Raw genomic sequence first — 22,995 nt, 5'->3', positions numbered from 1 at the left:
AGACCACCTATGCTTAAATCAAGAAGTTATAAATAATTTATATGTGATTTTTAGAAAATATATTGAAAATAGGCAGGGAGTACTCAAAGGAGATTTAAGCATTTAAACGAGCATTATTTATGTCATTTGGATATATCTTGTAAAGAGTGCTTTATAGAAACTTCAAATATTATACCCCATCTTTTAAAGAGTTAGATGTTAAAAAAAATATAAAATATTTTTAGTATTTAAATGTTAATGATTATGTTTTTTTCCCAAAAATGCTTATAATAAATAAATAACTTTACATTTATTTTAATATAAAATATACTATTAGATAAGGGTAAATATAAAAATATGGTATTATTTTGAAGATAGTTAATTACGTTACTATAGGCAAGATTTAATTAAAAATGTCTTACATTTTTTAATGGAGGGAATATTTGATTTGGTTCACTTTTTAATGATTTTCCTTGATTTTCAATTTTTTAAAAAAATGTTCAATATAATAATTTGATTTGGTTTATGATATTTAAATTCCAACTATTGTAATTGATTTACAGGCATAACTAATGATGAAAGACTTCATTATTTTCTGATTAATAATTGAATTACTCCATTGTTATTATTGTTGTATCTATTGGCTTATGTTAGGTGATGGAATGTTCGTTATGACGAAACGTGAAATAGTGAGTCAATTTCCTTCCTTTGTAATTTGCATCAGATTGCTACTGTCCGATGCAATAATTTTTTTATTTTTTTATAAATTAAAATTGTTTTAAAATAATTAATTTTTAATAGCATAATTAAAATTAAAATTAAAATTATATTTTATGTTTTATTTTTTAAAATTTAAAATTGTACTCCTTATTTAATAATGTAGGACATTTTTTGAGAGATTGTATGATAAAAAATATAAGACTTTTTTAGTATTTTAAGGTATTATTAACATGCTTTTTTTAAAGTATCCATAATAAATAAAGTAATTTTATATTTATTTTAAAATAAAATACATTATTAAATACTCCCTCTGATCCTATTTATAGGACAGAGAAATAGGATAGAGAGAGAAGATTTTTTTTATTCTATTTATAAGTTACGTAATTAAATTCTTATCATAATTTTTTTCATTTAACTTTCACTAAATATTAAAGAGAGAAAATTTATTATTAAATTATGTATATTTAATAGGGATAAAGTTAAAAAATTATCAAATTTTTTGATAAAGTTAATAAGTTTTAAGATTTTCTTTGGTTTTAATGAAACATGTTGAAAATATTTTATAAATAGGATTAGATGAGTAATGATAAATATAAAAAAATAATGTTAGTTTGAATTGACTACTTTATTGAGGGCAATATTCTATTAGAAAATAGGGATAACTATTAATCACTTATATTTGGAGGTTTTATCAATTTGGGCCCTCAACTTTAATTTCGATTATTTTAACCCTTAATGTTTTATAAATCTATTTAAGTAATCCTTAATATTTTGATGAAAATTAACACCATTAAATTTGGCTGACAAGGCTAACAAAGTTGGCAGCCGTGTAGATTAACAAGGTGAGAAGCACTAATGTTGAGTTGGATGAAAAAAAAAAATCTAACAAATTCAAGGGGAAAAAAAAGCCACGTGATCATGAATGATGCGATCTTTGGTTGAAAGAAAACAAAGAGGAGATAGAGCAAGAAGCTTTGTCAGGGCACGAAGGAGAAAGGAGTCGTCACTCTTGCCACCGTTGCTCCATCCGTCTTTACGTTGCCCTTCTTTGATAAGTATTCTTTGGTAAGAGAAAGACTACACAATATAATTACTGTCAAAGTAACTTTGGAGACAAGAAATATACACTTTGGATCAATCAAGAAATACCATATCTTTTTCACCCACGGTGGTCTTCCAGTGTCTCCCTCTCAGAATTTGTGTGGAAGGTATACAGGCGATGTTTGGTATAGTGAAATAAGGGATAATGGAATGGGAATGAGAGAAGAAATGACTTGTTATTTTGTTTGGCACATGGAAGTGATCATTTCAATGAAATGATCCATTACCTCAATTGAGATAACTCTCATTCCATCACTAGTCCTTAGGAATGAGATTCATTTCTTGGGAATAAAACTTTTATAGACAAAATTATTATTTTATAGACATAACTACCCCTCTCATTTTTTTCCTAATTTCACAAGTCTCCTTGTTGCAAATAAACAACCCTTAGCTTCTCTCAAATCTTCAAGATCCAGCTGCTAGATAAACCAGAAGCTTTGAAATGTTTGAGTCATTGAAAGAAGATTGGTTTTCAACCTTTGGTTTTGATTCTTTTTTGCGTTGTTGTTAATGGTTACTGTGCTAATGAGTCATGGCTTTGATTCTCTGAAAGAATTATTATCAATGGAAGGAGCTCCATCTTTTATCTGCATCGATCTTTCTCTGTTCTTTTCTTATCTTTAATGCCTACGATGCTGTAGTTTTCTAGAGTTAATGGTTACTAGTGGCAGTCCATTGCGGTGGTCCTCATGGTGGTCTACAGTGGTGGATTACTGAGTTGGCAGCTGCTAATGCTTAAACGCTATTTTATTTTAATTAGGATATAACTTTGAACTTTGTTAAGAGGAGTAAAAGAAAGCTTAAAAGAACACTTTTAAAAATTGTTGAGCGCGATCTCTTAATTAATAATATTATTAAAAGCTTAATAAATATTAGAGTACAATAATTTTTTAAAATTTATGTAACCGACTTCACTTGATGAGATAAAAATTTATTGTTATTGTTGTATATATATGAGAATGTCTTTAGTACAATGATCGAGAGGAGCTACCAAATTCCTATACTGTCTTTTCCCTGAACCTTTGACAGCTATGCCTTTTTTATTTCCAATCTTTACAATTATATTCGTTCAATTTGTCCTTGCTGTTACAAGATTCAATCTCACCTCAAGTTTGCAGTCTCCCACTACAGCGTCGTCCTCCGTTTCATGAGCTTTTAGACTCGCAAGTCCTTCTTCTAAAGCCATCAACCACGAGTCGTTAGGTCTGAAGCTTCTAAAAATGGCCTAATATAAAATTAGAATGGTAAATTAGAAATTATTAAAAAAAAATCAATGACATATCAGCAATTAAGACTTGGCAGACTTGTCTTATGTGTTTTAATTAATCCACATATATATTCCACCTCAATAATCTAATTTACATGTCAGATTTTTTGGGGTTTAATTTGTCTTATAAAACTTAAATGACTAACTCGATAACTGAAATAAATGTTTAAGGATTGAAATGACTGAAATTAAAGTTGAAGGATTAAACTGATAAAACCCTTAAGGAATTAAAAGTTACATTATTTCTTAAAAATATTTTATATTTTTTAAAATGAATTATGTAAAAATCAACTGTCATTTCACAAGTGCATATTTATTAATTTACTAGCTAAACTTGTTAACAATATATCTTCTATATATTCAATCTGATTGATTTTGTTACAATATCTTCTATATAAGTTCAAGATTTATACATTAGCGGATTTTTTTTTTTTTTAAAAAAAGGAGCGATGAATTTGATTGACATCTAATCATGGATTTATCTATTGGCGAGCAGGGGACAATAAAAACGGAGGGGATCCAGAGAACCCAAGGGGCTTGCATACAAAGGAAATTGTTCCACAAAACTATGCCACCCTTTATGAGTTTCTGGCCTTTGTCTACGTATTTTTATCTTGCATTCTAGGATTTGGTATGTGATCACGTACGTTCAAGTTTAATTCCTTGATCTGTTATATATACAACAGTAATTCCTCCAATGCTTAAGTTACCACATTAAATGATACTATTGTTTTCACGTGAATCTTGATTGTCATCAGCCAAGACGTATTATGCCTTAAAGGATGCGAAATGAAGGCATAGATGGAGCGTTCAGATATTGAATGAACTCATGGAAAGGCCTGGTAAGGCGTACATTGGCGGAGGAGGTAGCCCTGACGAAGACTCGGATTTCCCAAGATTTTCGTGGTGAGGATATTCATCACCACTAAAAAATTATTAGTCAGTTGTTTTTAAATTTTATGAAATCAATCTTTGATTTCTATTTTACAAAAATAATTTATAATTATATTATTTTTAAATTTTATGATATCTTTCACATATTTTACTTTTTAAAACACTTTATTATCTATTACATTAGGGGCTCGTTTGTTTTAATTTATTTCATAAAAAATTGTTTATTTTTTTAAAAAAATTATGTTGCGAGTTTTTATTATATTTATTTAAACTTTCAAAAATAATCAGATTCCAAAAAAGGTAAATTTTTGATTATTTTAAAACACTACTTTGAATAAATTTTAAAAATAATCTAATATTATAGATAAAAGAGAATGTTTTAAAAAGATAAGATATATAAAAGTATTATAAAATTTTAAAATAATATAATAATAAATTATTTTTATAAAAAAACTGTTTTAATATGCTTAATCACTTATGTTTTAATCTTAAACAAACAACTCCTGAGTACCTTTTAAAAATAATTAAATATGGTAAATGAGAGAATGCATTTTAAAGAGGTAAAATATACTATCAAAAAAATTTAAAATAATAAAATAATATTATTTTTATAAAATAGAAACTTAAAAAGATATCATAAAATTTAATAATAACCAACTATTAATTGCTTTTTTATTGTTATAATTAAACATACAAGTTTATAATTTTTTTTATAAAATAAATTTCTTTTTATGATTTTTTTTGACCAAACTTCTTTTTATGAAATTTATAAACTATTTAAAAATAACTTACTTTTTAGTACCCGTTTGGATTTCAGTTAAGCATAATAGATTATGAAAATAATTGATTAAGTGGTAGATTTTAATCATAATTGATTATACTAGAACGCAATCTGTTTGGATACTGTTTTTTTAAAATTGATTTTAACAGAACTGAAGATGTTTGAATAATTTTTTCAAAATCAATTTTAACTGTATAAATTACCATAAAAGACATTACTTTTTAAAATTAAATTATTAATAAATTTGTATCTAATAGTATTAAAGTTATTACATTTTATTTAAGAAGTAAAATATATTGTTTAAACTACATATATAATTAATTAAAAATTTAAATTATATTAATACTAACATTTAAATTTATGTAAATAAATAACTACATATATCTTACTTAAAATAAATTCAATAAAGGACAAGAAATTAAATTCTTAAATATAAAACAATAATTTCACAACAACTAACGAAGATGATAATATACAAGTTGGTCTCTAATAATATCACGAATACTAGTCATAGTTGATGAAGAAGATGTCATGGATGAATATTCATCAACATCATGGTCTGCTTGATCTTTCGTCTCATGACGTATAAAATCAACATCAGAGTTAGAGTGTCTTCTAATGAAATTATGTATTGCCATTGATACAACAACGATTTGAACTTGTGTTATCGTAGTCATAGCTAGGCATGTTGCGTAAAATTGCAAATCTGTTCTTCCAAACTCTAAATGTTTTTTCTATTGTGTACTGTAAAATTTGAATGAAAATAATTAAAGACCTCGTTATTATTTGCAAATCTAGTTGATCTTTTAAAATGAGGAAGATGGTAGCGTTCCTGTCTATACGGACCAAGATATCCATTTGGTGTTGGATAGCCAGCATCCACCAAATAATATTTACTTTGTAAAAAAAAGATTACTATTAATGCTTGTAAACTGGAAAATCTAACATAAATAAATTGAACAAACCTAAAGGTGGATGTGGAAAGTTCATGGATTGAGTTGTCAGGGCATGTTGAAAAATGCGAGCATCATGTGCAGTGCCCTCCCATCCAGCCAAGACAAAAGTAAAGTACATGTCCCAATCACACACAGCCATTACATTTTGCGTAGGGATTCCTTTTCTTTCAATATATTTTGATTTTTCACTAGCAGGGACTACACATGGAATATGTGTGCCATCAATTGTTCCAATGGCATTTTTAAAGAATGGCCAATATCGCTTATCATTTTCTATTTTGTTTGATACGTGACGAAAGGACCTGTCTTGTGGTTTGATATATTCCATTGCAAGTTTCAAGCAAGCCATTAAAACTTCATGAAAATGTCTGTGAATAGTCTCTCCTGAATGTTAAAATCTTTTTTGTGCCATCCTATTTCCCAACCCATGTCCAATTGTATTTAAGAAATTGCAACCATGTCCTGTACTCTCATTCACCTAGTATCCTTCAATCCATGTCGTGTCAATTCACTGCATAATTGATGGAACACATGTGGTTCCATTCTAAACATTTCATAACAACAAACTGGGTGTCCTTCTAAAATTTCATTCATCTATAAATGACCTGTATATTCACTATTTCTTCGTGGCTCTTTGTACAAATGTTTTGTTGCATACAACCCAATGAGAGCACTAACTTTTTAGGCTCTCTTTAGCCTTTTTTTAGACAAATCACAGTATTGTTTGCATAATCCCAACCCAATCTTGTTTTACTTGAAACCAACTTATCCCACAGTACCCAATCTTTTCTTATATTATCCCACTTATTTTTGAATTGCTGTCTGTCATATTTCTATCCAGTCCTCTCATTGAAGGTAGAATTATTTCGAGCCATCCTACTTTGGTAAAATTGCCACCATTTCTTTGCGATTTTTGAGTTTAGTCCAAACAAATGTCAATAAATATTCTAATATTTCTACGATCCCATGAAGCTTTTGACTTATTGTTATTCATTATACTATATAAAAAAACTAACATGTTAATTATAGGAATTGTAATTAAAATATTATATGACAAAAACTTGGCAATTTTTAGAGGAGCCAAATTCAACAGAGACTCACACAACAAAAAATTCGACTAAATGACCCCTATATATGCAAAACATATTGTTTGCGAATAAAGCTCCAATAATCAGTGATCACACAAACCAAAACCAATAAAGAGTTCAACTAGGCACAAAACCAACTTTCAATAGCTTTCTCACAATTTGCAAATGTATAAGATTTTGACTAAAATCAAGTTTCAATAGCTAAAAAATTAACCATTAACTTTTCTCCCATATTCAGCACAGAGTTAAACTAACACAGAAAACATCATGAAAAATTAACTTTCACCCACATTATTATTTGCAAATGTTCAAGAGTTGTAAGTGATTCAAACCACACAAAACTAAGCCAACAATCGCGAGAACAAATCCATTCGTGCATAGATCAGAGTGAAGAGGGAAACAGAGTCTGACCAAGTTCAAACCTGACCAAGATCATCCAAAAGAAGGTTAGAGAAGATCATTTACCTCTGAGCTGGACTGACTGAAGAGGACCACGAGCAGATCAGTGACGAACGAAGGACCACGAGTAGATCGAGGCAAGAGAGTATAGATAAAGCTTACTGCCTTCCTCGACTATGGCAGGAGATCACCGCCACTGGAAGCAACTCGAAGATGGCGGACGGAGGAGGTGACGCCACGAGGACCACAAATCTACACAGAGTTGGTGGATGGCCGAAAGATCGTTGCCTCTGTGAGAACTGACTGTGAGACGACACGACTGTTGGAGGTAGGTGGATGACCGCAAAGATGGCACGACGGCGGACGGCGACTAAGTTGGGGGTGGGTGGATGATGACAGTGAGACCGAACGAGAGAGGAGATCAGAAATGAGAAAGCTGCGACTAAAATGAGATAAATGAAGATCAAAAAGAAGATAGAGAAAGCACGTGAAGGGCAATATGAGTTCTCAGCTTTCACAGAGAGAGAACACGTGAATAATGATAAAAAGATTTTAAGTTGAAGTTGGTTTAGGAAGATTATGAATTAATGCGCATTTTACCTCTTTGATCGATTATTGCATTTTTTTTAGTGTTTGGATAATTTCAATCAAAAAATCGATTATGGCCGCAAATTCAATTTTTGTGTCTATCCAAACACACGCCTAGTTTAAAGCAAAACGCCTTTCTTAGCATGCAACCCATCTTCTTCTCTTTCGTCTTTCTGACCCCTATTTCCGTCAACTGAACGGGGCCTAGGGTTTTTAAAGGATTTTTGTTTCTCTTTTCTTTCCGTTATTGCAAAGAAACGTTTGAGCGAGTGCCTCCATGTCTACTCAGGCTATCTACGGCGTAATGCCGGAATCCTTATCGGCATCAGGTCGGACGTCAGAGAAGCTAAGCCTGCCGTCACTACAATCCAAGATGAAATGTGATCCTGAGGGATATGAGTCTGAGCTAGTCCTCCTCCGCAACCAATTCGATTCGTTATTGGAACTCTTTGAGCAACAAGCGGTGATGAAGTTCACCTCTATCAATGGCATCGGTAGCGACTCCTCTGTAGCCAAAGACCTTGCTGATAGAGCTATGTTCTTGGCGCACGTCACTCCCTTTTATCCTACGCATCTTGCTGACTTCCCCAGAAAGCTTGCGGAATTGCTACGCTCTGCTGGAAGCACGCTACCATCTAACCTTCGGTGTCACCTGACGCAGGCTCTCATCCTCCTCGTGAATAGACAGGTAAGCTGGCTTTACATCGGCGAGAGCTATTTTAGTGGGAGACTAAAAATTGTTAAACCTCTCCTTATTTTAGTTTCTCATAATTGGATATACCACGAAAGATTTATAATTTTAAAAATGCAGGGAAGAAATATACATCATCATGTTGTCTCTGGAAATTTTGCGAATATGTTTGTCTCTATACTCTCCGAGAAACATGTTTATTATTGATGTTGGAGAACTCTGACGTTTGGAAGAGTTTCTTTTCCTTAAAAGGAACTCAGAGCTAACATAGAGAATTTAAATTTGAAAGAGCAGCTGGAACATTCCTAACTTTCAGATGTGATTTTTCTTTTGCTGTGTATATCAGATTGTTGATATTGGGGAAACACTTCAATTGTTTATGAATCTTCAAACCCTTGGTGACAGAACGTTAAGGAAGCTGGCGTTTGATCATGTTGTTCATAGCATTAGGCGCATGAATCAAAAGCATAAAAATGAAGCAAAGAACCGAGCGCTTCAAAATATATTGTTTGGGATGCTACAGGTTTGTGATCATTTGCAAAATTTCCTATAATGGGTTTCTATATATATTGGATGTCTTCTAATTGTGGATAAATTTGCACATGTTAATAGCAAGAAGATGTAGCAAGGGCTAAGCAATCGCTCATCACTTTGTGTGAACTGCACCGGAGGAAAACATGGTTTGATGATAGAACTGCAAATGCTATCTGTACAGCTTCCTTTCATCCATCGTCAAGGTATCCATTCTGCTAGGTGACTTTTTTTGTAATTTTTTCTCCAATGTGGAATTTATATTTTAGTATTTGCGCCTCTCAGGATCATGATAGCTGCATTGTCATTTCTTTTGGATTATGAGAAGATTGAAGATGATGAAGACAGTGACAATTCCAGCAGTGAAGATGAATCATCTGCGCAACCTCAAGTTCTTCTTAGTAAGGAGGCAATTTACAAGGTCAGGTGTGCGCTTAAGGAGTAAATTAACCGCTGAATTACCGATTGATAATTTTATGTCAAGTGGATAACAGATATTGTTGCAAAACTAACTACACCAATCCATATGCGCATGTACAACAAGATTCTTTATTTAAATTGATGTGAAAGATACTACAATGTTGATTTTTCTTTTCTTTTTGCTTTTATACATGGTGAAAATTATGTCTTGGAGTGAGACAATCTAGTTGAAGCTCGCATTTGACTTGCCTAATTGTTGGTCATCTTTATGAAAATTCAGGCACACCACAAAGGTACAGTAGCTAGCAAGAAAAAGAAGCAGGCTAAACTGCAGCGTGTCATGCGTAGCTTGAAAAGACAGCAACGCATGTCCTCTGGAAACAAGAACACCAGTTATTATTCACCACTTAATCACCTGAAAGATGCACAGGTTTGCCCATTTTTTTTAATCACGATTATCAATCCTCTTCTGGATTTAAATTTTGTTCCATTGGATCAAGAACATCACCATCACATATGGTATGCAGGGTTTTGCTGAGAAGTTGTTCTCTCGCCTTCAAAGCTGTAATGAACGATTTGAGGTACATCCTCTAACTAAAATTAAACAGACATTCCTCTTTTTTGATGAACGAGGACCCTTGAATTTTTTTTTTCATGTCTTCTAAATTTTACTAAAGATTCCATTTTTAATGGTCTCTACTATTGACCATTTTACTTTCCAGGTTAGGATGATGATGCTGAAAGTGATTACCCGAACTGTTGGACTTCACCAATTGATTTTACTAAATTTATATCCTTTTCTTCAGAAATATGTTCAGGTATCTTATCTGATATATCTGCTTTAAGTTGGTAATCTGTGCATCACTGAAATGTTACTAACTCTGCATTGTGCCTTCAGCCACATCAACGAGATGTCACATATTTGCTTGCAGCAGCTGTACAGGCTTGCCATGATATGGTATAGTATAATTTTTTTGATCATCATGAGATTTATTGTTGTAATTAGTAATTTTGCTTATCAGCTTTTGACTCTTTCTATTCCTCTTCCTCTTTTTTAATTTCATTTTTGTGATGATATGGTATGGTGCAAACAGGTTCCTCCTGATGCAGTCGAGCCCTTGTTTAAGCAGATAGTAAATCAATTTGTGCATGATCGCTCACGTCCAGAGGTATTAGCAGTCTTAACGCTATAATTCACCATATATTTTATTTTTTATGACGGGGGTTATCTTACTTGGCTCTATGTTGCTAGGCTATTACTGTTGGACTAAATGTGGTGAGGGAGATATGCATGCGGATGCCTTTGGTAAGTATCCCAATCCCCTCTTTCAGATATATTCTTTTTTTACTGATTGCTTTTTTGTTTTTGATGATATCTCTGTACTTTTCTCAAGTTTCTTAATTATTCTGTTCTATACAATGGTATGACCTTTTGTTTTTCGAATCTAGCTGATGACAGAGGAGTTGCTACAAGATCTTGCATTATATAAGAAATCACATGATAAGTCAGTTTCAATTGCTTCTCGTTCTCTGATTGCCTTATTCAGAGAGGTACTGCTGCTTGATTCTTTGGGTCTGGACATGTGCGTACGCTTCTTCTGTTGGCTATGAAGTATTTTAATGTTGTTCTTTTGCAGGTTTGTCCTTCACTACTAATTAAGAAGGACCGTGGGCGGCCCATTGACCCTAAAGCAAGACCAAAGGCCTATGGAGAAGTTAGCGTTGCAGCTGATGTTCCGGGTCTTGAGTTATTACAGACTCTTGACAATGATGATGGGCAGGAGGGTGATGATTCGGATGACTCTATATGTTGTGGCTCTGACAATGATCATGAAATTGATGCTAACGGTAATGAAGAGACGCAGGTGACTGGTGGTGATATTGGAAGTGAGGATGATGACACAGATGGTAGTGATGTTGGATCAGAAAATTTTGATGATATTGAAGATGAGGAGGACAATCTCGAAGACAATCAGCAGGTTGATGAAGAGGATGGTGAGGGTATGGAACATGATGATAGTGATCAAAATATTTCTAGTGATGATGATCTACATGCATCTGGTGATGATGATCTCCACTCATCTAGTGATGATGATCTACATGAATCTGGTGTTGATGAGAGCATAGATAGAAAGAGTAAAACTGAACAACCCTTAGACAGAAAAAGGAAGTTTACTGATTCTACTGAACAACTTAATGCTGATGATGCAAGTCTTCGAGCTTTGAAGAAAAAATTGAAATCAGACTTTACTGATAGAATACTTTCTAATGAGGATTTCCAAAGGATCAAGAAGCTAAAGGTTTGCCCTTTTTTTTGCTGAATCATCTGTTATTCACGAATCCCTATATATTGTTTACACTGTTTTCTATTATCTTGTTGGTAATCTACAGGCAAAGAAGGAAGCTAAAAGTGCACTGGCTCAGCATGGGTTAGCAAAGTCAACAGCAGTTAAGGCTGCAAGCTCTGATCAACTTAGTTTGAAACCTTTGGATCCTGCCAAGCTTGAAGTTAGTAGTTCTGTCTTAGTCAGACTTCTAATTATTTTGTAGATGATCACTAGCTGCATTGCAAGCTGGAAAGAAAATGCAATCTTTTGGTTCAATAAGTTTGATGTCCATTCTTTTTTAAATTCTAAATTTATGCCCCTCAATATGCTAGGCGATTTTTATTATTTTTCAAAATTTGGGTAATTCTTCGGTATAATTGTTCATGAAGAAATGGGAGATTAGTTTTGCTTTTATTAGCTACTCCTGCATTCCAAATGTAGATAATGGTCTATCAATTTTTGTGAGATGGTTTCATTTGTTCTCACTTCTTTGCATATCGATATGGCTTGTTCTGTTGAGTTTTCATTCAATGTTGTTTTGGGTGAAGTCTGAATCTTTTCCTCATCGTTGCTTTAGGGTTGTCATATTGAACTCAAAATAATACGAAAACACCTACAGTGTTTTAGGCAAAATCTTAGGAAGACTTGCCTGAGACACAAATTTTCTTTTCATTGATATGGTATTAATGAAGAGATATATTTCTAGATTGGGTTCATGTACAGATGTTTCCCTTTATGCTCTTCTATATTAAGTTTATTTTAACCTCTCATTCATGCACCTTCTAGGTTCACATGAGGAAAAAACTAAGCAAGGATGAAAGATTGGCGTTGATTAGAGCAGGAAGGGAGGATAGAGGAAAATACATTGCTCGAGCAGCTGTCAAACAGAAAAAGGTATGTTGCTCTTTCTCACAATTCTTTTGGGGTCCTATTTTTGACTGCTATATATTCTTGTGGAGTTTCTTTGCTTCACTTTTAATAGTCTTTGTAGCATAATCTTGTGAAATCTATTGCCATGGCGAAAAAGAGATTTCTGGTTTTAGATCCTAGACTTCAATGCTAAGGGTGACCAATATTTTATGTATGGAGAAGCAATGATATAAATAACCAAACCTCAGTCATTTTGCAGTCTCATGGAGCTGCATTTATAAATTGAGGTGGTCTACTCGGGCCTTGGGGTGGAAATATTCATTTTACGTGATAGTTTCTGAGAAAAGATTTTTTTTAGTTGAAAAAGGTTTTCTTTGTATTAAAAAATGAAAAAAATATTCTCATTCATATAAGCATTCGATTGGTTTGAAATTAAGTCAATGATTCCATCTTGACCGTCAAGGTCTGCCTCAGGTTCATTTTAAATCTATATATCTATATATACTATGTAATCTGTATGAAATGTCATCTATGTATCTTCTATATATAATATAAAATCTTAAGTCTCACTATTCTCAAGCCATGAACAATGTAGTTCATCTCGTACTCTCTGCAAAACTTGGGCCCACGATTTAGTTTAATTTATATATTATATTTAGTTTGTAGTTTACCCATTTGAGTATCCGTTGAAGCCATACAAATTAGTAAGTTTTTAAAGAAATGAACATTATGGGATTTATATGGTTTGTCTGAATTGACACTCCACAAACATCAAAGTCCATACTCTTGGTGGATTGGTCTTGATTACAAACTCGGAATAATAGTCGTGATCTACATAATGTTACCAAATCTAGGCTCATATTCTGGCTCACTTAGCAACAACGGACTATCTTTTCAGACCGGGCTTGGTTACTTTTCTAGCCTGGGTTTTCATCCACTTCTCCTTTGACCTGGTCAGCCCCCTCCTCAGTGATCCCTACTAACCTTGCACATTTATGTCTTCTGCCTTCTGCTATATGTGTGGAGGCTGTTTTTGGGTCGTATCACTTACCAAATGCATTGCGATGGTTACTAGTTATTGATTCATTGACTAGTTTGTATGGATAAGTGTTTACTGAAACGTTTCTTTTGACGCACCTTTTGAGAAAATCATTCTCTTCGGCTTTCTCTGGGTGTCAGGCCTTCAGCCAATGGTCTTTCGGGGGTTTTAACTGTTGATCTCCAAAGGGTTTGGAAAATCTAAAGAATTAATGAGTCTGTAAATCTTGTTTTGGATGGACTTCTTGTCCTCAGTAATGTGTTTTTTTCCGGAAGACTTTGCTCTCTTCATTAAAATATTGTCCGTAAAAAGAAAAAAAAGGAGGCCTTGCTCGTTAGCTCAAGCTAACCCTTGGGTTGTAATTAAAATCCAATCAAAGTTGATATACAAAGAGATATTTGACCGTGTTTATCTCAGTTTTCTTCGGTGGAAGGTACTGGACCCATTTTCTCAAATAAGAAACTAATAATCTATTAATCTTATAATCCTTTGAGAAACTAATAAGAAGCAGGACAATGAGGTATAATTTAATCTTCATTTCGCCCCTGGCAATTAGTCTTTCTCAGAATTTCAACTTTTTAAGGGAGGTGAGACTGCAATTGGGACATGAACATAGTTTACAACACAGAAGGTTGGCCATTGTGACATTGAGATGGCACATCAGAGGAAATTTGTAACAGGATTGCTCTAGAACTACTAATTTGGCATAAACATGAAATTTAGTTGATAAGTGTTTTTATTATCCATATTTCTAAGTTGTTTGATTGATCGTGTAGGTTTGTTTCTTCGAGGGAGAAAAATTATCATGAAAGCACTTTAGTTTGCTTCTTGATTGCCTTAAATGGGGCATTTGATAATTGATTGTTTGTTTGAACAGACGGGTGGCCTGAGCAACCGACAGAAAGAGCACAAGAAGAAGATGCCTCTGGCTGCGAAGAGAGATAAGGTGGCAAAATCTCGTATAGAGAAAAAGAGAAAACAGAATCGATCAGGCAAACAGTTCCGAGGGAGGAAAGCCTGGAAATAGTCAAATTATGTACACAGTATTGAGTTATGAGCCATGCAGTTTTGTTTTTCATCTTAGGATTTCACCCACCATCGCATCATATTTCATGACATTTTGATGCATTTTTTTTTCACCCACGTTGTCATGGTAGTTCATTAGATGCAGTTTTGCCCCCCATTCGTTTCCTGTAGTGTTTTAGTTCGTTCTTTCCTGAAGATTTCATTGACGAATCTGCAGTTACAGATGTATAATGTCAAGTGTTTCTAGTGAGAGTATTGATCTTTATTATGCAGTCAAATATCCGATACATAAATCATTTTATGAAATTAATGATGTAATGATTTGAGTCGGTAGAAAATACTGTGAAAACAATTTATTTTTTGGCATAGCAATTTACTTTTAGGGGAGTTCAGTCCAGTTAAAGGAAGGTTATTGACCCCAAAACATGTACGTCTTCGATTGCCTAATTAATTTCAGCATAAACTGTTACATAATTGGAAAAACAGGGCAAAGGCTATGATACCCCACTAGTTTAAAACCATGTCAACCTTTTGTCATGAACTCCTATAAAAAGCATTTAATTATAATTTTTAACAAGATGAACAGTGATAATCTTACATAATAAAAACGAACAGCTGAAGTTATATCCTCGACTCCCAGCACAGCTAAATCATAAACGGGCACTAACAATTCGATAGATCGGACGCACCAAGAATTTTGGCAAGTCAACATCTGATGGTTGACTTTAAAAGGTCTCTCGAACTCAGAATTGTTGAATGCATAGAAGAATCTGCAGTATTTGTGGATCAGTGCTTGATGTCTTCGATATTGGGATTTCTCAGACAGCCATAAAACACCACAAATAGGCAGGGCCAAGAAACCTTAATAAATAACTCGAAGCCGATTGATGACAATACCGTGCCCCAAAATGAGTGGCAGGAAACCATATGAAGCAAACACGTTGAGTGGTAATCATAACTTACAAGCTACTCTCAATCTCGCATTTAACAAACAGGAGAAGGGAGATCTGAGACTGACTAGGAGAATAAAAACCAGATTCAAAGCATGCTAGAATAGAGTCTCTTCAGAGCAGGAAGGCAAGTCACAAGACTGCCCAAATACATCAGGAATCCCATCCCAGTTCTTGTTCTCTCTCGCTTCCCAGTAGCCACCCACATATCTGTAAGAGCCGTCTTCGTCTTTTTGGAACCATCTAGGTTGCCACCCTCTTTCCTGCATCCTTCTTGCCTGCATCGATGTCATGAAAGAACAAAATATTTAAACCCCCAGTAGAATTATTTACTGCTGGAGCAAATGGCAACCCACTATTTGGCCTAATGAATGGATCAGATGTATGGAGCAGTTTTGGTTGAAATACCTGTCTCTGCAATTGTTCAAGTCTTAGTTTCTCTGCATTTGCCAACTCGTATTCTCCATTTTCTAAATGTCTTTGATCTGGTCTCAGCCTTGAATCGGTTGGAGGCAACTTTTCCAATAAACCGGGTGTTATTTCATTCAATGATATTGCAAAAGGAGAGAGGTTGTATCTTGTCTTAGTAAGGTAAGGGTCCCTTTCCCACAATAATACAGCTTCTGTCATTGGATCATACCCTTTAGGCTTTGTAGTCGGATCCCCGAGGACATAGTACATTGCCCCATCCCACTTCCCAATCAACATTGCTACCTTCTCTCCAGTTCTATTGTCTTGAACAAACCCATGGACCTGGTATATGTACAATTAAAAATTCGGTTGGTTAAAGAAGAAAAGAGTAACAATCCATCCAAGCTGCTAATACAGTTGTTAAATTTCCTTTAAACGAGCCAGATATTACATTTTTGTCCGGAAGTAGTAAAAGCATATCAGCCTAGACAAAAATGCCAGACATGTGATTTTTGGAGCATGAATTATACAAAACTGCTTGATTGGTACAGGCAATTAATATATTTCAACGATACAGTACTGCTTGATTGGTAGGGTCAATTAATATAATTAATATATTTCAACGAAAGTATATTTGATTATTTAACCAAAAGAAAAAAATGAAAGACGCTTAAGAGATGGTCCCATCCGGTGGATCTCATAAATATTACAGGCAACAACCACAACAGCAACAATTATAATAGCCGTTGTTGCTTTTGTTATTAAGTAGTATCATGTATAATTATGTGCAGTGCTTTTATAATTACATTGTCTTTAATTATTTATACTAGTTGTGTATACATAATTAGAAATTATATAACTCATTAAATAAGCAGTAAAAATTCACAATACCTGATGTGGATTTCGGTCAATTATAGATTGCTCTTTGAACTTGAGCTTGCAGGAGTAGTTGCCACTGCCTTTGATGCGCATGGTCCCATAGTGATCACAATAAATTTTTCCTAGTATGATATTGTATATTGAAGTGGTGACCTTGCTCCATTGAAATGTTTCACCATCTTCAAACTGAAGGGTGAGGACACCCACAGGATCCAGCTGGATAGAACGTCCCCAAAACTTGCCTTTCAAATTGGAATCTGCCCAGAATTTCCATCCTATTCCCTCGCAGTGACAAGCAACAATCATTGGATGATGACTAACCTGCAGCAAACTTCTTGTTAGAAAAAGTTAGCAGTGTATCATATATATACATATATCTTGGAACGTAAGAAGACAACAAAATGACTAGTTAGTCCTTGTGGAGTGTTCATTAATTCTGACTTCAACCAATTAACCTTGCAAAATCCAAAAAGTAGGGGGTAAAAACAATTACCTTTTCAGAGAAAAACCTGAGTCCTTTATCTGGATAGTCAGCTTCATAAGTCTCCCCAAGTAGAGGATTAAAAGGTTTACACTGCCTCCCTTCTGTTGAAGCATAGCCAGACACAGCAAAAGCTGCAATATTTAGAATTCTCATCAAATCATTCCCCTGCAAAGTGCAAAATGCTCATTCAAGTCATACTTTTCACAACACCCTTAGTATTAAAAAAAGAACATGCTAAATAATATGCATCAGAAACATAGCATCATCTTCCCCGGTTCCCCCTCAACTTCACCTTTGCCAATAAGCACTAGACAAGCTTACTTTGAATTATAGAACCCGCATTTCGTAAGATGTATCATCAGAGCCTATTGTTAACCTTAGATCGATCAGCATAAGCCTTTAAAACTGGTTTGTGACATGGTTGTAGAGTCAACTTACTCCGGAGTTCAAGCAATACATAACTAGGTTTTCAGTAAAATTTCTTCAAGGGCCATATCATTTGCAAGCCTAATAAGATATGATAATGTGCAATGATGGCACCTTCTATCGTTGCAGTCTCTGGGAAATTAATAACCAAATACAGCAGAACAAAACATTTTGATCTTCGTATGCTTTTATTATTTACTACACATGCCAAAGCTAATTTTTTAATTTTTTAGAACAACTTTGAACATACATGAGATGATATTTCTATCATTTGTAAGTTTTATAATCCTGGGTACAAGGAAATTACAACCTTTCCTTTTCCTCTGTATCTATAAACACCGTTTGACAGTAGTTACAGAGAGTGAATTAGTTATATATAAGAGACCATATTTCAGTCACCAAAGTGGAGATCAATGCATAGAGACTAATGGAGAAAACTTGGCTAATCAATTCAAACATAGATTTGACCGGTTTGACTACTAGATGAATGAATTGCAACAACTAAGACAACTAAACAAGTTGGTCTATGACAAATTGTCAAGCTATATTCAATATTGATATCTTTGCAAGCAGCACTTCCTTAAATTTAACCAACTATGTTCTCTACCATGACAAAATGATCATGCTTTTAACGCATTGTGATAAGAGAAAGCACAAACAGGAACTGACCTGCTTTCCCCACTCTGACGCTCTATCAACCAAGTATGAATACTCCAAGTCTTCAAAGCACTTTTGTAATGAAGAGAGTGGCTCATTAAAATAAACAGGCAGACAAACTCCAGAAAGATCCTTCCCAATATTGTCTTTAATAATTGACCACAAACCAACAGGCTTCTCTTTCTCTTTTGGTTCTGGTAAATTATCCCTTCTTTTGACATATGGATATTTTATATCTTTAATTCCCTTCTCAAACCCACGCAAACCATCAGAAAAGAAAGAATCTCTGTCATATATACAAGAATTTCCCACACCTTCCCTACTTCGGTAGGACGCACTTCTTAAAGCATCTGAAGACAGAAAGTCGTTTGTGTCGAAATATGTTCCATCATCATCATCTGTTTCAACATCCCCTCCATCCTGACTTTCATTATCCGCTACAGAATCAGAAGCACTGCCTTCCGACATGACAGAATAGAAATCTGAGACAGAAGAAAAAGAATAAGTAGATTGACACCATACAGACTAAAGCAAACCATTTACTACAGCATGATAAAGGTTAACTCACCAGCTCCCTAATTATTCCTAAAAGATACAAGTACTGTGAGGTCAATATTTAATTGAATTTTTTATTCAGGGTTTTTCTAGGATGTAATAAGTGTTTTGGGATGACCATAAGAAGTTTGGTCTTCAAGCATTATAACAGTCAATTTTCACTTGTATGGAAATAATATGATCAGGTACTAGACATAATCATCTAAACTGAAATTCAAATTGACAACAGTGCAGTGTACATATTTTGAAGTTAGTTCAAGGCAAAAGAAAATTATAAAGGGAGATATATAATGCTTACCACTAAACCTTCTATTCCCTGTTCCACAGTATGACTCACGTTCCTTTGTTTCATCCACCACTGTAGCTTCCAACTCTATTTTCTCAGTCTACATGAATGTTTAAAGAATACAATTTAAATTGTTGCAGTGAAATAATAAGGAAAAACAGAAACTGACCATACATAATGTGAAACTCAGTACTTAAGGTGATAGCTGAGAATTTAGGTACCATTTACAACCAAAAAAAAAAAAAAAAAAAAAAAAATTATGGAAAACTAGTGCTTGACAAGGGCAGAAACTAAATAAAACTAACTGCTTCCATATTAAAATAATCATATCGCTTGATAAGCGTCCTTAATGCTGAGGCATATCAAGTAGATGTACTGCTTGAGGATGAGTTTTGAAGGAAAGATGAATACCTCTAGCTGTTTTAAGGTGTCCAGCAACACCACATGTTTTTGATGAAGAAATTTCAGGCGGTCTTGAAGGTAAGAGACTTCAGAAAGCATGATTGATTCACAGTCTTTAATAACTACCTCAGCTATGCCTTCTTGTGATAATCGTGACCGCAACTTTTCTGTGGAAACTACAATATCTTCTGAGGTAGCAAGATCACTGCTTGTTAGAGATCTAGGGAAAAGATCTTTTGCAGACTGCAGAGCTTCAATCCACATAGCTCTGTCTTCTCTAGATATACTACGCAAGTGAAGAGTTTTTGTGCCAGTAAATATGGAAAGTCGCTTGTCATCAGACTTGCTGGCACGAACTGAAGAAACCTGTGAATGAGACTAGTTAAAATTTATCAGCCACTGGTAAAGACAAGAAGGAAAAGTTGATAACACACACACACACCCATAGCACCTTTTAGTGCATAGCACAATTGTAATTTGTAAGGATTTACACCATAAGTTCCGAACTATCTTTGCATTTGTCAATTCCACTTGGGAAATACATGATCACGATAACTTTATTAATTGATGAAAAATCATGAGATTAACAGACTGACAGATATAAGATGTGAACAGCAATCAATTTCAAATCCAGAAAAAAAAAAAAAAAACTGTCAATTTAAAACATCATGTAGGACCATTCTATAAATTTCAAATGCATGCAGTGCCAATTTGATGCACAAGAAATATAGCATGTAGATATTTTCTGGTATATGATTCAAACATAATTCAATTTACACAAAAAAAAAAAATGCCGTAAATAACTGAATATCAGTATCAGTAAAACACTTTCTAGTAACAGATTATCCATGTATTAGCTCGCATAATTTGGCAGTTAAAATTATATATATGACATTATATGCGTGTGACAGGATCTTTCCCCCAAATGAACTCCAAAAGGGATGCATGTCCTAAGTCTCTAACCTAGCAACAGCAGACTGCCACCCCCATACACCCTTAAAATTTTCTAGCAGCTATTACGGCCCAGCTAAATGCACATAACGTTATTCATTACACCAATAAGAAGCAAAGATAAATAAACTAGGATCAACTGCAGGAGTTTCAAAAATTTCTAATTGAAACGAACCCAAAAAATTAAACGAATTTTTTTTTTTAAGAAAAGGGAAATGAAGAGACCTGCTGGGGAGTTCTTTAGAAAACAATAGAATGGGTATGTCATGCCATGATACATATTTTATTCAGTTTAATAACACTTTTATAGAGTACCTGTTGTATATGCTAATATAAAATGCAGACATCTCAAAGGCATTCCAATTCTTGTTCTGAGATATTATGCAACGAAAAAGGCATCAAAAACTTGCGATTAAAAATTAAACACAAGATAAAGATACTGCAAACATAAAACATGCCCGCATGTAAAACCAAAAGAACAAACCTTCAAATGTATCTCACCGAAGGGTTTGCATTGCTTGGTGGCGCCCCCCTGCCGATTTAGATTCCAATTTGCTTTCTTCATATACTTAGATGACTCCTCACCGATCACCCTAACACTCCTATCTCTAGCCGGACTCATCCAAATCTTGTCAGGACCATGAATCTTGTAATAAGAAAGCACCCCATCCTCAAGCATGAACCACCTGGACCTCCAACCCTTGCCATAATTCACCCATTTGTACAAAATCCCAGCCACAGTGCCGCTGAACACCTTGGAATCTCTAGCTTCATTGACCGCCTCCTCCTCATCGTGGTTCGAAGTGACCAACGCCTTGTTGGAATCAGAACCAAGCGATGAATCAACAGTAGAAAAGCTGGGTTTCGAACCACAGTTAACAGTTTTCACAGACGCATCCAATCCTAACTGACACTGAGCAGGTGATTTAGGCACAACAGGGTTGGCCCGGTCCCGATCGATCGAAACGGGAGCAATGCAGCAAAGAGGATTCATGATCAAGCAAAGAATAGCACAGAACACACCATGAATGACCTCAAACACGACCAACAAGCAGCTGAAGAACACGGATCAAGGAAGGATTCGAGGCAATATGAAGAGGAAGTTTCGAAAATGGCATAAAGCAGAGATAAGAAGAAGCTATAAAGAAGCGAAACAGAGAGCATACAGATCCATTTAAAGCAGTGGTCAGTAATTTCAGTATAGGGGAGCACTGTGGGGTGACCTGACCTCCCTCCCTCCAATTCCAAAGCGTAGGTTAAGCAAAGCCATGCCATTAATTATAAGTAATAAGTATAAGCAATTATAATAATAAATAATAATAATGGCATGGTTTTGGTTTGGGTTTAGTTAGCTTCTCTCTCTCTCTCTCTCTCTCTCTCTCTGGTTCACTCCCTGTGACCAGAGGACATGATTGTGGAAGGAGACAGCTAACGTGCGCACTTTGTGCGCAGGTAGTGATTTTTGGGTGGGGAAGGTCGTGTCGGTTGGGCCGGGCCACGTCCATTAAAAAAGCCGGAGGGGGTGGAGGAAATGACAACCACGCCACTGGGGCAGTGGGGCACTGTGCGGCAGGTGATGGGGGAGGGTATTTTGGTAAATGCGAGAGTTTGAAAACGATTGTGTTGTGGTGTGGGTACTAGGGAGATGATTTAGGCTCATTGTCTAGCGTTGACTCCGTCCACTGCAGTCCACTAGCTCCTTAGATTTAACCAGCGTCACGGGATTTGACGGCCCCATCACTTTGTTTAACATTGTCGACACTTCATGGAAACAAAAATAGATACAACTTAATTTTTTGAGTTAAGGTTGATTTTTATCTTACTCTAAATTTGTTTAAGGAAGATTGAATACCATAACTTCATTTATATTTACAGCCAATCCCAAGTCCAAATAAAAAAAGGATTGTGTTAAGCCATCAATAGCTAATATAAAACTTTGTTAAATCTCGCATGTATATGGATAATAAATATTTTTGTGCTAATGCTAGGTCATTACTCATAAGTAACACATTGCATAGTTCAAGTGCAGTGACAAATGAGTTAGACTTGTTGCATCGGCTCTTGAATATAGTATTAAATGAGTAAAGGCTATCGTATTATTCTAAATGAGTGCAATTAAAGAAGTTAGTTCATGTAAGTAAGATTAGAGTTGGTACTTGGAATGTTAGAACCTTGAATTCTAAATATATAGAGGTGGTAGGAGTTATGATTTATAGAAAAATCAATATCTTGTGCCTGCAGGAAACTAAATGATGTGGTGAACAAGCTAAGCATATTTAAAGTTTCAAACTTTGATACATAGGAAAAGCAAGCACAC

General features: G+C 34.5%; 2 protein-coding genes across 2 annotated transcripts; one reads left to right on the top strand and one right to left on the bottom strand.

The window, feature by feature from the left end:
* Nucleotides 1–7,935: 7,935 nt before the first annotated feature.
* Nucleotides 7,936–14,955, top strand: LOC129307969 (uncharacterized). Its single transcript, XM_054948924.1, has 15 exons — nt 7,936–8,461; nt 8,811–8,987; nt 9,077–9,201; nt 9,281–9,416; nt 9,696–9,845; nt 9,943–9,996; nt 10,138–10,233; nt 10,314–10,373; nt 10,510–10,584; nt 10,668–10,721; nt 10,865–10,966; nt 11,053–11,715; nt 11,807–11,923; nt 12,529–12,636; nt 14,529–14,955. The coding sequence occupies exons 1-15, from the start codon at nt 8,051–8,053 to the stop codon at nt 14,676–14,678; spliced, it is 2,478 nt and encodes an 825-aa protein (XP_054804899.1). The 5' UTR covers nt 7,936–8,050; the 3' UTR covers nt 14,679–14,955.
* A 251-nt stretch (nt 14,956–15,206) lies between these two features.
* LOC129307970 (oxysterol-binding protein-related protein 1D) lies at nt 15,207–22,103 on the bottom strand. The gene is made up of 8 exons (XM_054948925.1): nt 21,163–22,103; nt 19,737–20,093; nt 19,338–19,425; nt 18,497–18,966; nt 17,411–17,566; nt 16,930–17,238; nt 16,036–16,380; nt 15,207–15,905 (listed from the first exon to the last, which is right to left on the bottom strand). The coding sequence occupies exons 1-8, from the start codon at nt 21,670–21,672 to the stop codon at nt 15,726–15,728; spliced, it is 2,415 nt and encodes an 804-aa protein (XP_054804900.1). The 5' UTR covers nt 21,673–22,103; the 3' UTR covers nt 15,207–15,725.
* Between the last annotated feature and the right edge of the window lie 892 nt (nt 22,104–22,995).

The sequence above is a fragment of the Prosopis cineraria genome, unplaced genomic scaffold (assembly GCF_029017545.1).
Source record: "Prosopis cineraria cultivar Desert tree isolate PC_DT_omini unplaced genomic scaffold, ASM2901754v1 PC4, whole genome shotgun sequence".
Taxonomy (NCBI): domain Eukaryota; kingdom Viridiplantae; phylum Streptophyta; class Magnoliopsida; order Fabales; family Fabaceae; genus Prosopis; species Prosopis cineraria.
Note: the sequence above shows the minus strand (reverse complement) of the source record. Positions and strands in the feature narration are given on the sequence as shown.